Source organism: Eleutherodactylus coqui, chromosome 1 (assembly GCF_035609145.1).
Source record: "Eleutherodactylus coqui strain aEleCoq1 chromosome 1, aEleCoq1.hap1, whole genome shotgun sequence".
Classification (NCBI taxonomy): Eukaryota; Metazoa; Chordata; class Amphibia; order Anura; family Eleutherodactylidae; genus Eleutherodactylus; species Eleutherodactylus coqui.
In genome coordinates this window covers 277,327,687-277,345,369 of record NC_089837.1, presented here as the reverse complement: position 1 = coordinate 277,345,369, position 17,683 = coordinate 277,327,687, and the positions used below count along the sequence as shown (strand labels likewise).

At 48.1% G+C, this 17,683-nt stretch overlaps 1 protein-coding gene across 4 annotated transcripts in view; it reads right to left on the bottom strand.

Moving 5' to 3' along the window:
- C1H3orf52 (chromosome 1 C3orf52 homolog) overlaps positions 1-17,683 on the bottom strand; it is a 167,256-nt gene that overhangs the window by 112,350 nt on the left and 37,223 nt on the right. For 3 of the 4 annotated variants that reach the window (XM_066609162.1, XM_066609133.1, XM_066609142.1), the window contains exon 2: positions 4,229-4,352. The exons of the other annotated variant lie outside the window; for it this stretch is intronic. In XM_066609162.1, the coding sequence (XP_066465259.1) occupies positions 4,229-4,352 (124 nt within the window). The remainder of the gene's footprint in view (positions 1-4,228; positions 4,353-17,683) is intronic. 4 annotated transcript variants of the gene reach the window in all.

Here is a 17,683-nt window from a genome sequence, read left to right as displayed (position 1 = left end):
ACAGCAACGTTCAGCCAGCACTGTGGAGAGGGGAGGGGGAGGAGTATTCGCACGCTGATGCAGGAGAAGCAGGAAGTGACTGGCATCAGCTACATCGGCTCACTGAGCGGCGCCCTTATCTGAGAAATGCAACTTTATTTGAGGGACTGCCGCTGCCCTGACACATCGACTTAATAGCAATGCTACTCAAGGGTTTACTGCACATTTCTCAAAGTTTTTATAAGAATTAGGGCTTACTCACACAGGCACATATAGTCTGGGTTTTCATGCCCCGGCTGATATACTCTGCAGCTGCAGGAGAAAGGAGGTGGGAGGGAGATTAGCAGTGTGACTGCTTAACTTCGTCCCCCTTCTCTTCTCCTCTCTGCCCCTTGCCTCTGTTTGCAATGGGAGGAGTGGGACAGGGGCATAGCTTAGCCCCTTTCCCGTCCCACCCCTCCCATTGAAAACAGTGGCAATGGGCAGGAGCTCAGCACACTAGCTCCCTCCGTGTTCCGCCTCCTCCCCTTGCGGAGAGCCGATGAGGGAGAGGGAAGGGGAAGACGGCATAGCATTTTCACAGCCGGCCAATATACGCTAGTGTGAATAAGCCCTAAGCCCGCTTCCACAGGGGCCACACGATATCGCCGCAAGAAAATTGCAGCAATATTGCATTGGTGGTCTGTGCAATATTGCTATGTTTTGTCGCGGCGGTATCGCGATTTTGTGTCGCTACAAAGTTGCACATGGTGCTACAAAGTCGTACAACTTTGTAGTACCATGTGCAAGGATTTTCGGGAGGGGGTTGAAAATGAGCTCTAACTGCATAAAAAATTTTTAAAAACCCACATACATTATCTAAGAAGCGCTGTCAGCTCTGCCACGTCTTCTCACTGGTCCCCAGCAGTTGTCCTCAGATGTCTCCGCAGCATTCGACACTGTTGACCACAAACTCCTCCTCAGTATGCTTCGTTCCATTGGCCTAAATGACACTGCTCTCTCCTGGTTTACTTCCTACCTATCTGACCGCTCATTCAGCATCTTCTTTGTTGGCTCTACCTCCCCTCCTCTTCCCCTTGCTGTTGGGGTCCCCCAGGGCTCAGTCCTCGGCCCTCTGCTTTTCTCCATCTACACAGCCCCTATTGGATAAACCATCAGGAGTTTTGGCATCCAATACCACCTCTACGCTGACGACACCCAGCTATACACCTCTTCCTGTGACATCTCTGCATCTTTCCTCCAAAACATCACCGACTGTCCATCCGCGGTCTCTAACCCTATGTCCTCTCTCTACCTAAAACTGAACCTCTCTAAATAACTGACCTACTGGTATTTCCGCCCTCCACTAACCGACTTCATCCTGACATCTCCATCTCAGTGTGTGGTGCAACCATAACTCTCAGACAGCATGCCTGCTGCCTTGGGGTCATATTCCACTCCGATCTCTTCTTTACCCCCTACATCCAATCTCTTGCCCGGACATGACAGCTGCAACTCAAGAACAGTGCAAGAATCCACTCTTTTCTCGCTGTAGACATGCTAAAAACGCTTATTGTTGCCCTCATCCACTCAGCTCGATTGCAACTTGTTGCTGATCGGCCTACCCTGCACCAGACTCTACCCTCTCCAATCCATCCTGAATGTGGCAGCCAGGCTCATCTTCCTATCCAGCCGCTACTCGGACGCCTCTGCCCTCTGCCGATCACTGCGCTGGCTGCCCGTTAAATACAAAATTCAATTTAAGCTCACTATCTTCATCCACAAAGCCCTCCACAGTGCAGCGCCACCCTACATTGCCTCTCTCATCTCAATCCATCACCCAGCCCAGGCTCTTCGCCCTGCTAACGAAACTAGACAGCGCACCCCTCTAATTCAAACTTCTCATTCTCGCCTCCAAGACTTCTCCAGAGCAGCACCAGTCCTCTGGAACGCACTACCAAAGGCTATCCGGGCAGTCCGGGACTCAAAAAACTTCAGGCGTGCTCTAAAGATGCACCTCTTCAGGGAAGCATAATGCATTCCCTAAATTCTCTGTACGCTGCCTGATAACATTGCTCCCTGACCTGCTGACTGCAATCCCTACTAGCTACCATCAACTGCCCCTGCAGTCATACCGATTCTGCTGTCACACGGCTAAATGTCTGACCATTGTTTATGTGTATAGCATCCCTCACTCTCCACCTCGCCATACCGTGCACATCTCCAGCCCCTTTACCTTCTGTATCACCCCATTACTTGTAGTATGTAAGCTCATTGGAGCAGGACCCTCACCCGTATTGTTTCCATCAACTGATTACTATGTAACCGTGGTTCTGTAATTTTTGTACTTTTGTGTTTCTGTATTCCCTCTGTCTTTGTAAGCGCTGCGGAATATGTTGGCGCTATACAAATAAAGATTATCATCTCTTCTGGTCAGGGATTGGAAAATCCCCACCTCAGGAAGCACTACCTCATATTTTAGGGCTTTGATGGTAGGCTTTACTACTGTAAAAGTTGCATTGCACGAAAACTGCATTTTTATGCGATGTGATGCAACACAAAGGAAGGGTCCATAGGGAAACATGGGCTATAAAATATTGAAAAATCGGGCTGTATAGAGCATGCTACGATTTTGTAGTCTCGCAACGTCGCAGGCTATGGAACATCACTCGTATGGAAGAACCCATAGGAAAGCATAGGCTCTACATACATGCGAATTGTCACATTGCGACAAAATTGCCTGTGTTTAAGCGGTCTTAAAAAAATAAAATATTAAAAGTTGAAAAAAAATCCCCCTTTTCCAATATAAGCATTAAAAAGGCTAAAGCAAAAAAACAAACTTGTTAGGGATTACCATGTCCTTAAAAGTCTAGTAGTAAAATAACGCATAATTCAGTCTGCATAGTGAACACCATAACAAAAAAATATTTTAAAAACTACAGAATTATTCTCTTTTGGACACCCCACTTTTAAGTAAAGAGTTTACAAAACACACACACACACAAAAAAAAAATCTTACAGTTTGTACCACTAAATGGTACTAATAGAGTACAGGTCATTACGCTAAATTCAAGCCTTCATACAGCTCCATTGGCGGAAAAATAGTGGTGGTGAAAACATGGCGACAAAAAATTAAAAATCTTTAAAATAAATTACTTTCCAAGAGTTGTACAGAAAAAATTTTACATTTGATATAACTGTAATCACAGTGATCCACAGAATAAAGTTTGTGTTAAGGACTGGTGGGGACAGATGGTCAGGGAATCCCTACGCCAGCTCTCTCCTATGTCTCTTCCTACTTGCCCCCCCCCGGGCTAAGCCCCAGGGCAACAACTGGGCGACGGTCCCTGTGCTGCTCTAATGACAGGGCCCCCAAGGAAAGAGGAACAGGGAGACCGCAGGTGAGCACCGAGTAGCTGACAGGGCACAACAACGAACAAACCAGAGAGTAGTCAAGGACAAACCAGGTCAAACCGGGAAAACACGTGCACAGTACAGGAGGGAAAAATAGAGTCAGAGTCAAATGCACAACCGAGGTCATAAACACAAAGAAGTCAGATCAGATATATTGTAGGTGAAGGCAGACTAGGTCAAAACCAAACACTAGCAGCCAGAGTCAGGCTCCTCAAGGTATATATGCAGAAAACCCTGCCAAAGGACGAAGCGAAGTCACATAATGACCAGGGGGAATCATAAAGCCACCTGCCTTCGGCGGCGCACAGAGGCCCGAGCGCCACGTGGCCGACCAACAGGCCGCCGCGACCAACCACCAGAGTGGGGGAACCCGGACAGAGCCTCCAGCCCAGACCCCCGCAATACCAGGATGAGCATCCCACATCCCGCGCCCCTAGTGGTAACTCCATTTCTAACAGTTTGCAAGTCATTTTTGCTACATCACGTATGCTGTAACACAGTGTTCCCCAACTCCAGTCCTCAGGGACCGCCAACAGGTCATGTTTTCAGGATTTCCTCAGTATTGCACAGCTGATGTAATTATTGTCAGTGCCTCAGACATTGCCACAGGTGTTCTTACCATAGGATATCCTGAAAACATGGCCTGTTGGTGGTCCCTGAGGACTGGAGTTGGGGACCCCTGCTGTAACAGACTCCCCCAAAAATGGAGTAATTTGTTTTTATTCCCATTTCACCCAACTTAGAAATTAAAGTTTTTCACTGCATGTAGCTATCTCACTGGAAAAATAAAAAAGGTATGATTTTTTGAAACTGGGGAGGAGAAAACACATGAACTCAAAGGTCTCATTTCACTTACTTGAATAGAGTATAAGGCTGATAATTGTTATGAATAGCAACAATATAAATACAAGGCCTATCCACAACTTAGGGTTGTTAAGAATCTTGTTTCCGTGTTTCTTCTGCACTCTTTGCTCATTGTTCTAAAGGAACAAGAAAACAAAAGGTAATAAAGGATTATAAAGTATAAATGAAAATCCGTTAAAATGTAAGGGTGGAATTAACAATTGTGATTTCCCACCCATTAATGGCCTAGCATAGCACCTGGACTTTCCAACTTAGCCTGGCAATTAGCTGTAAATTGAGAATGTTAGTGGTGGTTGCTAATGGTCGTCCACTGCGATTCTCGGTCGGCCACATCAGCAGCGTGGCCGAAAATTGAATGAACAAGAGGCAGCTGTGACCAGGTCATGGCTGCATCTCCCGCTTATGCGCCCGTTCACATGGCCCGGGTGCGGCGAGTATACGCTGCACCCAGAATACTGTTGGGCGGGGGGAGACAGTTTATCTCTGCTAAACTCCTTCCCCCTTCCCTCCCCCTCTCCCCCCCTTTCCGGCAGGGATCTAGTGTGCTAATATCCCACCCCCTCCCACCACCTGCCTTTGCCAACAGCTGGCAAAGGGCGGAGAGTGGAAGGGAGTTTAGTAGGAGCACTGCTAAACTTCCTCCCACCTCCCTTTGTCGGCAGCTCTCATAGGCTTTTATAGGAGTCTATGGGATCGGCCGCCGTAATCCAGCTGGAAGATACTTCTAGTCAGCTGGAATGCGCACCGTATGTGCTATCTTTTCGGGCCGGGTCATTTTTACGCACCGGAAAATCGGCCATCTAACCTGATGCCTTAAAATCCAATGCATTAGATGGTCGCGATATACGCTCGTGTGAAAAAGGCTTTAGGTCGAATTCACAAAAGTGTATACATTTTTGTGCTTTGGGCATTGCGTACTTGCATGTGCAACAGCGTGTTTTGCTGTACTTTTTGCGCACGTAAGTTATGCGCAATTGCACACGCAAAAAAAATGCACTTATGCTCTCAGCAATTGAAATGGACGATTAGTTTAACAAGTTGAAGATGTGTTCTTTCCCTGCGCAAATGTGGAAAGTAAGCATATTGTGTATGTTTTTGCATGAACGATTTGCGCATGCCAAATACGTGCAAGTGAATGAACCCATTAAAATGAATGGGTTCTATTTTCTGCATATTGTGCACGCAAATTTTTCGTGAGCACATACATTAATGCTCCAGCCTGGAAAAAAGAACAGATGCATGCATTAGAAAATATGTAGCTCTGGACTGCACTGTGTGAACAGTATATTTGAAAACATAAGGCTTAAGTAAAATACTGGAGTAGTCAGAGCCCACAAAAACTTGAATATCACCTTAAATCCAGTTAATATTTACTTTCTTAGGCCGGTTTTAGAAGACCATATACAAAACACATATATATTACGGATGTTTTAAAAGATATAACATCCATACGTCAACAATTTTTCATCTGTATTTGCCTTTGTGCTTTTATTATGTTCTATTGGTACTGATACTGATCCATATTTGTCAAATAAAAAAGAATACAAATACAGAGGCAAATATGAAAAAAATGGATTACGCTACATTTTTAAAAAACAGCTATAAAAATACAGCCATGTGATTAGCCCTATAAATTTAGATTAGCTCTCAACAGTGCTCTCAACACAAACATAATATGGAGCACAAATAAATGTTTTTCTGCCTTTTTTTAACTGATGACCTATAATGCGGATGGTAAATGTTGCGTAACTTTAATTTTTTGTCCTTCAGGCTTGACTTACAGTACCTAACAATCACAAGACTTTGCATACATGTTACACAATTTATACTTAATGAGCACAATTACAATAATATTCTCCATACAATGATCTTCATCACGTTTCTGCAGAAACTACTAATGAATATGCTCATTTCTGACTATATAGTGAGATATGTCTCTATCTCTTTCTAGCAGGCCTGCTTACTGTTTGTCCAGACATCAACACTGGTTAAAGGAGGAGGTCAAAGTACTGGCTTCACTTCCATTGAAATGAATGGGAGCATCACACTACTGTTACACTTCCTGCTCAGGAAAGGATGTGATATCCTGACCATGAAACTGAACAGGAAGTGTAAGTGAAGTGCAGCAGTCCAATTCATTTCAATAGGAGTGAAAGCCATGCTACAACTTACTACTCTTACCAGTCACAACGACGTACAGTCTGCTGCGCTGGACAATGGTCTGAATGATCAGCTGATGGATGGAGTCCTGAGCTGTGGATCCCTGGTCATCAAATCCAGATGACAGGTCATCAGTTACAAAAGAGTAGAAAATTCCTTTAAGCTTTACTGCCATGCAACATTGTAAATATACTGCAAAACTGACTTTAATCCACTAGCAGACAAAATCCATGCTGTATAGATTACAGGGCAGATTTTCAATTAAATAAATGGCACGCTTTCTGTTGTGATTTTCACCATGGATTCGATGCAGATCAAATCTGAAGAAAAATCCGCTGTGTAAGAATAACATTATAGTGGTCATACATGGCGAGATCATTTGCCACTGCCGACCAACAATAAGCATGTTGATCGCTGCTCATTGATAATGATTATACTGGTAGATGAACTGTAATATGGGTACAAATTAATGTTACTATGACCATTTGTCCCTAAACAGAATGCATATGTCAGCGGCACATCCCCTAGTGGAAAACTACTGATAAAAGTGAGGGACGATTTTTATGTTGGACTGAATTTAATGATCAGCCGAAAAGCAGATGATGATGGGTGCACATTCACACGCACCGATTATCGTTAAAACGATCGCCGATTAGCGATTTTTTTTAGCGATAATCAGCTGGTGTAAATGGGCCTTTAGACCTGGGCTCCATAGTGAATAGGCAGCATTTGATAAATGAGATATAAAAGCTAGAGTTCCCTTTGGTAGTCACATAAGGATGCATGTGTACAGTTTAGAATCTTTTTTTATCACAGTATGTCACAGTTTAGCTTGCACCTCTAGGGTATTGTCACATGGCATAATTTTCCACAGGAAGAGAAGCAGAAGATATGGATGAACTCTTTCAACATCAGATGGCCTTCTCCCAAAAAAGCACACAATAGTGATCAGTGGAGATTTTAACTATCCAGACATTTGTTGGGAATCTCTCCCAGGAAAAAGTAATAGGTCCAACAAATTCCTATCTGCTCTTGCTAACAAGTTTATTAAAGATGAGCGAGCATACTCGTCCGAGCTTGATGCTCGTTCGAGTATTTGGGTGTTTGAGATGCTCGTTACTCGAGACGAGCACCACGCGGTGCTTGACTCCATTACATTTCCTTCCCTGAGAAATGTGCGCGCTTTTCTGGCCAATAGTAGCACAGGGAAGGCATTACAACTTGACATTCCAGCCCTATCCCACCCCCCTGCAGTGAGTGGCTGGGGAGATCAGATGACACCCAGGTATTTAAATCTGCCCCGCCCGCGGCTCGCCACAGATGCACGCTGAGAGAGATCAGGGAAAGTGCTGCTGATGCTGTTCCTGCTATAGGGAGAGTGTTAGGTGTTATTTCAGTCTTCAAGAACCCCAACGGTCCTTCTTAGGGCCACATCTGACCGTGTGCAGTACTGTTGAGGCTGCTTTTAGCAGTGTTGCACAATTTATTTTATTTTTTTTTGTATATCGGGCGTGCAGACCATAGCGTCCTCAGTCTGCAGTCATTTTACAGAGTATAGGGGCAGTACTGGTGAGGCAGGGACAGTGGTACCGGGAAAGAGGTATACTGGCTATATAGGCAGTGGGCTTTTTCAAAAAAATTGGGGAAAAATACTATATTTGGGCTGCCTGTGACCGTCTTCAGTTTACTGCATGTCTGCTGGGGGTAGTAGTCATAATTAATACCCAGCTAAGCGTTACAGCAGGCTTGCGCATAATTGTTTCCTGGCTCTGCTGTGCCCGTTACATGACCGCCGTCATCCCGCCAGAGGGAAACAGTATACATACTATACGCTGCATACGGTGTCTGTCTGGTTTTTCACCTCACGATTTAAAAAAATAGAAGCAAAATACTTAAGGCCTACCACTGACCTTTGGCCACTTGACTGGTTCTGCGCTTTGAATTCCAGTAGCTCAGTCATACACACCTAGGTCTCACTACAGGCTTGCGCATAATTGTTTCCTGGCTCTGCTGTGCATTCCGTAAGCGAAGTCAGCCTCCAACCACAGGCCAATAAGCGGCACATTTAATTACAGCGTTCTGTTTCTGCTCTACTCGTAATACACCATGCTGAGGAGTAGGGGTAGGCCTAGAGGACGTGGACGGGGGCGAGGACGTGGAGGCCCAAGTCAGGGTGTGGGCACAGGCCGAGCTCCTGGTCCAGGTGTATCGCAGCCAACTGCTGTGAGATTAGGAGAGAGGCAAGTTTCTGGGGTCCCCAGATTCATCTCACAATTAATGGGTCCACGCGGTAGACCTTTATTAGAAACTGAGCAGTGTGAGCAGGTCCTGTCGTGGATGGCAGAAAGTGCATCCAGCAATCTATCGACCACCCAGTCTTCTACGCGGTCCACTGCTGCAACTCTGAATCCTCTGGCTGCTGCTCCTCCTTCCTCCCAGCCTCCTCACTCCATGAAAATGACACATTCTGAGTAGCAGGCAGACTCCCAGGAACTGTTCTTGGGCCCCTGCCCAGATTGGGCAGCAATGGTTCCTCTCCCACCGGAGGAGTTTGTTGTGACCGATGCCCAACCTTTGGAAAGTTCCCAGGGTCCGGGGGATGAGGCTGGGGACTTCTGGCAACTGTCTCAAGAGCTTTCAGTGGGTGAGGAGGACGATGACGATGAGACACAGTTGTCTATCAGTGAGGTAGTAGTAAGGGCAGTAAGTCCGAGGGAGGAGCGCACAGAGGATTCGGAGGAAGAGCAGCTGGACGACTGAGGACAAGTCTTCAGAGGGGGAGGCAAGTGCAACAGCAGGGCAGGTTGGAAGAGGCAGTGCGGTGGCCAGGGGTAGAGGCAGGGCCAGACCGAATAATCCACCAACTGTTTCCCAAAGCGCCCCCTCACGCCATGCCACCCTGCAGAGGCCGAGGTGCTCAAAGGTGTGGCAGTTTTTCACTGAGAGTGCAGACGACCGACGAACTGTGGTGTGCAAGGTTTGTCGCGCCAAGATCAGCCGGGGAGCCACCACCACCAGCCTCACCACAACCAGCATGCGCAGGCATATGATAGCCAAACACCCCACAAGGTGGGACGAAGGCCGTTCACCGCCTCCGGTTTGCACCACTGCCTCTCCCCCTGTGCCCCAACCTGCCACTGAGATCCAACCCCCCTCTTAGGACACAGGCACGACCGTCTCCCGGCCTGCACCCACACGCTCACCTCCGCTGTCCTCGGCCCCATCCAGCAGTGTCTCTCAGCGCAGCGTCCAGCCGTCGCTAGCGCAACTGTTTGAGGGCAAGCGCAAGTACGCCGCCACGCACACACGTTAAACGTGCACATAGCCAAATTGATCAGCCTGGAGATGCTGCCGTATAGGCTTGTGGAAACGGAGGCTTTCAAAAACATGTTGGCGGCGGCGGCCCCGCGCTACTCGGTTCCCAGTCGCCACTACTTTTCCCGATGTGCCGTCCCAGCCCTGCACGACCACGTCTCCCGCAACATTGTATGCGCCCTCAACAACGCTGTTACTGGCAAGGTCCACTTAACAACGGACACGTGGACAAGCACAGGCGGGCAGGGCCACTATATCTCCCTGACGGCACATTGGGTGAATTTAGTAGAGGCTGGGACCGAGTCAGAGCCTGGGACCGCTCACGTCCTACCCACCCCCAGAATTGCGGGCCCCAGCTCGGTGCTGGTATCTGCGGCGGTGTATGCTTCCTCCACTAAACCACCCTCCTCCTCCTATGCAACCTCTGTCTCGCAATCAAGATGTGTCAGCAGCAGCACGTCGCCAGCAGTCGGTATCGTGCGGCGTGGCAGCACAGCGGTGGGCAAGCGTCAGCAGGCCCTGCTGAAACTACTCATCTTAGGAGAGAAGAGGCACACGGCCCACGAACTGCTGCAGGGTCTGACAGAGCAGACCGACCGCTGGCTTTCGCCGCTGAGCCTCCAACCGGGCATGGTCATGTGTGACAATGGCCGTAACCTGGTGGCGGCTCGGCAGCTCGGCAGCCTCACGCACGTGCCATGCCTGGCCCACGTCTTTAATTTGGTGGTTCAGCGGTTTCTGAAAAGCTACCCACGCTTGTCAGACCTGCTCGGAAAGGTGCGCCGGGTCTGCGCACATTTGCGCAAGTCCAACACGGACGCTGCCACCCTGCGGACCCTGCAACATCGGTTTAATCTGCCAGTGCACTGACTGCTGTGCGACGTGCCCACACGGTAGAACTCTACGCTCCATATGTTGGCCAGGCTCTATGAGCAGCGTAGAGCTATAGTGGAATACCAACTCCAACATGGGCGGCATAGTGGGAGTCAGCCTCCTCAATTCTTTACAGAAGAGTGGGCCTGGTTGGCATCCAGGTCCTTGGAAAGTTTGAGGAGTCTACCCAGATGGTGAGCGGCGATGCTGCAATTATTAGCGTCACCATTCCTCTGCTATGCCTCTTGAGAAGTTCCCTGCAAAGCATAAAGGCAGATGCTTTGCGCTCGGAAACAGAGGCGGGGGAAGACAGTATGTCGCTGGATAGTCAGAGCACCCTCATGTCTATATCTCAGCGCGTTGAGGAGGAGGAGGGGGAGGAGCATGAGGAGGAGGGGGAAGAGACAGCTTGGCCCACTGCTGAGGGTACCCATGCTGCTTGCCTGTCATCCTTTTAGCGTGTATGGCCTGAGGAGGAGGAGGAGGAGGATCCTGAAAGTGATCTTCCTAGTGAGGACAGCCATGTGTTGCGTACAGGTACCCTGGCACACATGGCTGACTTCATGTTAGGATGCCTTTCTCGTGACCCTCGCGTTACACGCATTCTGGCCACTACGGATTACTGGGTGTACACACTGCTCGATCCCCGGTATAAGGAGAACCTTTCCACTCTCATACCTGAAGAGGAAAGGGGTTCGAGAGTGATGCTATACCACAGGACCCTGGCGGACAAACTGATGGTAAAATTCTCATCCAACAGCGCTAGTGGCAGAAGGCGCAGTTCCGAGGGCCAGGTAGCAGGGGAGGCGTGGAGATCAGGCAGCATGTACAGCGCAGGCAGGGGAACACTCTCCAAGGCCTTTGACAGCTTTCTGGCTCCCCAGCAAGACTGTGTCACCGCTCCCCAGTCAAGGCTGAGTCGGCGGGAGCACTGTAAAAGGATGGTGAGGGAGAACGTAGCCAATCGCACGACCATCCTCCGTGACGCCTCTGCTCCCTACAACTACTGGGTGTCGAAGCTGGACATGTGGCCTGAACTCACGCTGTATGCCCTGGAGGTGCTTGCTTGCTCTGCCGCTAGCGTCTTGTCAGAGAGGGTGTTTAGTGCGGCTGGGGGAATCATCACAGATAAGCGTAGCCGCCTGTCAACTGACAGTGCCGACAGGCTTACACTCATAAAGATGAACAAAGCCTGGATTTCCCCAGACTTCTCTTCTCCACCAGCGGACAGCAGCGGTACCTAAACAATACGTAGGCTGCACCCGCGGATGGAAGCATCGTTCTCTATCCCCATCAAAAACGGGGACCTTTTAGCTTCATCAATCTGTGTATTATATTCATCCTCCTCCTCCTGAAACCTCACGTAATCACGCCGAACGGGCAATTTTTCTTAGGCCCACAAGGCTCAGTCATATTACTTTTGTAAACTATGTTTATACGTTTCAATTCTCATTAAAGCGTTGAAACTTGCACCTGAACCAATTTTTATTTTAACTGGGCTGCCTCCAGGCCTAGTTACAAATTAAGCCACAGTAACCAAAGCGATTAATGGGTTTCACCTGCCCTCTTGGTTGGGCATGGGCAATTTTTCTGAGGTACATTAGTATTGTTGGTACACCAATTTTTTGGGGCCCTCACCTACAGTGTAATCCTAGTAATTTTTAATGGCTTCGCCTGCACTCATGGTACAGTAAGGTGTGTGGGCTTGGCCTACACTTTTGCTCCATAAATGTAACTGGGGCCTTGTCTATACTGCAACTACTGAAATGTGCAAGAGACTTATCTCCCTAAACTGCTGCTACGGGAATGTTACTGTGGCCTGTCTTGAGTGCTACTACTACTTAAATGGAACTAATACTGTGCTCCCTCTATAATGCTGCTAGTGATATGTTACTGGGGCCTGTCCCTAATGCTACCGCTGAAATGTTACTAATTCTGGGCTCTGCCTATACTGCTGTTGATGCTATGTCACTGGGGTGTGGAAATGGAGGCTTCCCAAAGACATGATGGCGGCGAGGCCATTTTCCACCAACGTGGTTACTGTTAAGGTGCATATAACCACGGACACGTGGAGAGGACACGTAGTGCCTCAAAAACATCCCCCTCCTCCTCCAACAATGAAAACATTCTTGGCAAATACCTTTGCATTGGTCCGTCTGGTGGCAGTCCAAGATTTTCACCTTTAACGACACAACAAGAGAGCCCCACCACCATCCCCCCGCCACGGGCCACTTAATCCTGGCCACATTCCAAAAAACAACTAAATAAATCCGCGCTACTAGGTCCGCAGTTGCCACCACATTCCCACCAACGTGGTTACTGTTAAAGGGGTTGTCCCGCGCTGAAACGGGTTTTTTTTTTTTTAACCCCCCCCCCCCCCCCCGTTCGGCGCGAGACAACCCCGATGCAGGGGTTAAAAAAACAAACCGGAGAGTGCTTACCTGAATCCCGGCGGTCCGGCGTCTTCATACTCACCTGCTGAAGATGGCCGCCGGGGTCTGCTCCCTCCGTGGACCGCAGCTCTTCTGTGCGGTCCATTGCCGATTCCAGCCTCCTGATTGGCTGGAATCGGCACGTGACGGGGCGGAGCTACACGGAGCCGGCATTCTGCACGAGCGGCCCCATTGAAGACAGCAGAAGACCCGGACTGCGCAAGCGCGGCTAATTTGTCCATCGGAGGCCGAAAATTAGTCGGCACCATGGAGACGAGGACGCCAGCAACGGAGCAGGTAAGTATAAAACTTTTGATAACTTCTGTATGGCTCATAATTAATGCACAATGTACATTACAAAGTGCATTAATATGGCCATACAGAAGTGTATAGACCCACTTGCTGCCGCGGGACAACCCCTTTAAGGTACATATTACCAGTCTGACTGGGGCATGCAGTGTGGGCCGAAGCCCACCTGCATTTTATCTGACGTTACCTCAGCTGTGCTGGGCACTGCAATGGGATTTGTTTATGTACCGCCGGTGGGTTCCAGGGACCCACCCATGCTGTCGGTCCACACGGAGTTGTACCTGCCTGTGTCTACTTATAAAGAACCCCAGTGTGACTGGGGCATGCAGTGTGGGCCGAAGCCCACCTGCATTTTATCTGACGTTACCTCAGCTGTGCTGGGCACTGCAATGGGATTTGTTTATGTACCGCCGGTGGGTTCCAGGGAGCCACGCATGCTTTGGGTCCACACGGACTTCACATCAGGGATTTGTACCTGCCTGTGTCTATGTATTAAAAACCCCGGTTAGACTGGGGAATGCAGTGTGGGTCGAAGCCCACCTGCATTTAATCTGACGTTACCTCAGCTGTGCTGGGCAATGCAATGGGATTTATTTATGTAACGCCGGTGGCTTCCTGGGACCCACCCATGCTGTGGGTCCACACAGAATTCCCATAGGGGAGTTGTGCCTGCCTGTGTCTATTTATAAAAAAACCCAGTCTGACTGGGGCATGCAGTGTGGGCCGAAGCCCACCTGTATTTAATCTGACGTTAGCTCTACTATCTGGGACACTGCATTGGGACAAACTACAGGAGCAATACAGCGCTAATGAGACGCGCACAGCTACGCTAGCATTGGAGTCCGCTGTAGGCACGTGATTGCTGAGGGTTTGTGCAGAGGCCTATGTTCTGGGTGCAGTGAAAGTCCGCTTCCTGCCTAGGATTGCTGAAGCTGTGGGCCGAGGCCTATGTCGTGGGTGCGGTGCAAGTCTGCCATGTTTGGCCGCTCAGATCAATTTTTTGTTCATGTCTTGGGCTTCCTAGGACCCACATATGCTGTTGGTGCAAACTTAGTTCTCATCGCGGTGTTTGACCTGTCTGGCACAAAGACACTGACTGACTTGGGTAGAGGGCAGAACGCTGACGGCTTTCCCCTTGCAGTGTTGATTGAGCTATGCGACACCTTGACAGAATGAATACTGTGTGGCACATGTATTCCCCATTGCTATGCCCACGTTTGCAGCTCCTGACGGAGGTGGCACAGGATTGGAGTTCTCATTGCTTCTGTACTGCATTGTGGGCTATCGCCCCGCCCCTTTTAAAGAGGGTTGCTGCCTAGCCCTGCCAACCCTCTGGAGTGTGTGCCTCCAGTTCCTGCTCATGGCAGACGCACTTATAAATAGACATGAGGGTGGTGTGGCTATGAGGCCAGCGTGTGGCATGAGGGCAGCTGAAGGCTGTGCAGGGACACTTTGGTGTGCGCTGTGGACACTGGGTCGTGCGGGGGGGGGGGGGGGGGGGTTGGGCAGCATGTTACCCAGGAGAAGTAGCAGCGGAGTGTCATGCAGGCAGTGATTGTGCTTTGTTGGAGGTAGTGTGGTGCTTAGCTAAGGTATGCCTTGCTAATGAGGGTTTTTCAGAAGTAAAAATTTTTGGGAGGGGGGGGCACTCTTGCCGCTATTGTGGCTTAATAGTGGGACCTGGGAACTTGAGATGCAGCCCAACATGTAGCCCCTCGCCTGCCCTATCCATTTCTGTGTCGTTCCCATCACTTTCTTGAATTTCCCAGATTTTCACAAATGAAAACCTTAGCGAGCATCGGCAATATACGAAAATGCTCGAGTCGCCCATTGACTTCAATGGGGTTCGTTACTCGAAACGAACCCTCGAGCATCGCGGAAAGTTCGACTCAAGCAACCAGCACCTGAGCATTTTGGTGCTCGCTCATCTCTAAAGTTTATCTTCCAAAAGGTAGAACAGAAAACTAGGAATCTGCTATCTTGGAGCTAATTCTTACCAACAGGGAGGACATGGTTGAGACCTTAGGAGGCACTGATCATGCTATCCTTGAATTTTGGATAACAAGTGGTGAAAGGCATGCATAGACTGATACCTCAAGGTTGGATTTCAGAATGGACTCAGAAAGAGGATAAGAAGAATCCAATGGCTGGATGTTCTTAAGAACAGACATGTCCAAGAAGGTTGGGAAATATTGCAAAAAGAGATTCCCAAAGCACAGCTTTTAACAGTCTCTAAAAGAAGGAAGAATGGGAAGCATTTAAAGAGACCAGGATGGATGAAAACAAAACTTACACACATGTAAAAAAGAAAGAAAAATATGTTTATCAAATGGAAAGAGTGGGGAACATCTAAAGAAGAATATAATGCGGTCTGCAGAAACTGCAGGGAAGGTGTCAGAAAAGCTAAAGCTAATAATGAATTGAGGCTTGCAACAGAGGCTAAAAACAATAAAAAAGGATTTTGGGGGTATGTCAAAAGCAAAAGAAAAGTCAAAGATATTATAAGGTGATTACAGAATAAAAATGGTGAATTAGTTAAAAATGATATTGAGGAGACTTCCGGTTCCAGCGCCATGGAGTGAGCAGCAAAGGGCACCAGCTCTGCTCACATCACTCCAAGAAAACCCTATTCCACAGTCACTGAAAACACTGTACTCCCTCGCTAGCTCACTATTACATCAGCGGAGCTCGATGGCGCACAGGGAGAGAAAACTAAGCGTCGCTAACCTAATATAGCCCTACAGTGGCGTTCACCTGACTGCTGGACGTGGAGAACCATTAAGGGGATCTACCATGCCAGGGACTGCTCCTGCCCAGGATCCCGCTCCTCCTGCATCACAACAGGCTGGGTGAGTGAAGTGCCAGCCGAGAGTACTTGTCCTGCTGCCCTGACAGAGGGGAGAGGCTGTGCTGGGGAACTAAGCCGCATCCGTTTCTGCTGCTGGATCCCACATGTTAGGGGCCGCCAAAGAGAGATGCTCCGGAAGGTCACAAAATAGGGGAGCTGAGGAGATAGCCTTCAGAAAGCCTGAAGCCAGGAAGACGGCATAGTCCCTAAAAGTGATCATTTAAGGTGCTTTACACAAAGCAGCAGCTCCCTGGAAAATATTAAGAAGGAAGGAGAAAAAAAAAAAGTATCTCTCTACTGCTGCAAGTCAGGGGACGTAAGAAAAAAGAGGAGAGGGGGAGGGAGAGGGAAGAAAAAAAAACAAAAGGAAAGAAAAACCCCTCTAGACTTTGCATAATTGTACCAAATAGTCTCCTATAGTGAACATAAAAACAAGGGGGGGGGGGGGGGGGAATGAAAAGAAAAAAGAAACTATAAGGAGGAGCAGTGGATTTTAAATAAGCCGATATATGGACTGCAGGCACAATATATATTTATCTTTCTATCTATATATGAAAGAGTACAAAGAAATAAACCTTATAATATTACTCTACACTTAGGGCGCCTACCCACTTGCGTTGCCGATTTTCGCGCGTGAAAAACGCGGCATTTTCCGCGGCTTTTTTTGCACGTTTTTTGCAGCCCTCCATTGACAATCATGGGTGCATTAAGAGAAAAATAAGGACACATATGCAACTGACAGTTCCTATGTGAAAAAACCCCACAGAACGGAAAAAAAACCCCAGATGGACAAGAACACATTCTATACTAATTGCTCTTGAGAAAAAACGCAAAACATTGCAGGGAAAAAAAAAAAAAAAAAAAAAAAATCGCAAGTGGGTAGGCGCCCTAAGGGACACAATCGACCTAGTCCAGTGCACTACCATAGCATACATTCCATAATTTCGAGATACTACGCTGAGAGCCATAGCTTTCTCCTTACTAGTAAGATAAAACACAACACATATATATATATATATATATATATATACACACATACACACATACACACACATACATACATACACACACATCTAATACTGCAACGCATGGAGGAATTCATATTTAAAATCTAAAGCAAAGAGCAAAGCAACCGGACGCGAACTCAAGAGCAACTCCAAAGACAGTTCGGGCTACAGACGCTTCCAATAAGGTGGAATCTTCACTTACTAAAATTCCTTCCTCCCTCGCATCATCAGAGGGTAATAATATCTTGGAGGGTGAGACACCACCTGGTGGACTACAAATTACTGGCAATTGAGGTGGCAAAGTTGATTTCTTCTGACATTCAAGAAGCTTTAGCCCTTACAATTGCTGGCTGTATGTGTCAACTTCAGGAGGTGGTGGCACAGCATTTAGAGCATTTAGGTACTATAGAGCATGAAGTTGAAAGAATGTCGATGGAATGCCACATATGGTTTATCCACCGCATTTCCCTGATCAACTCAGTCGGTATTTCTGTCATAAAAGG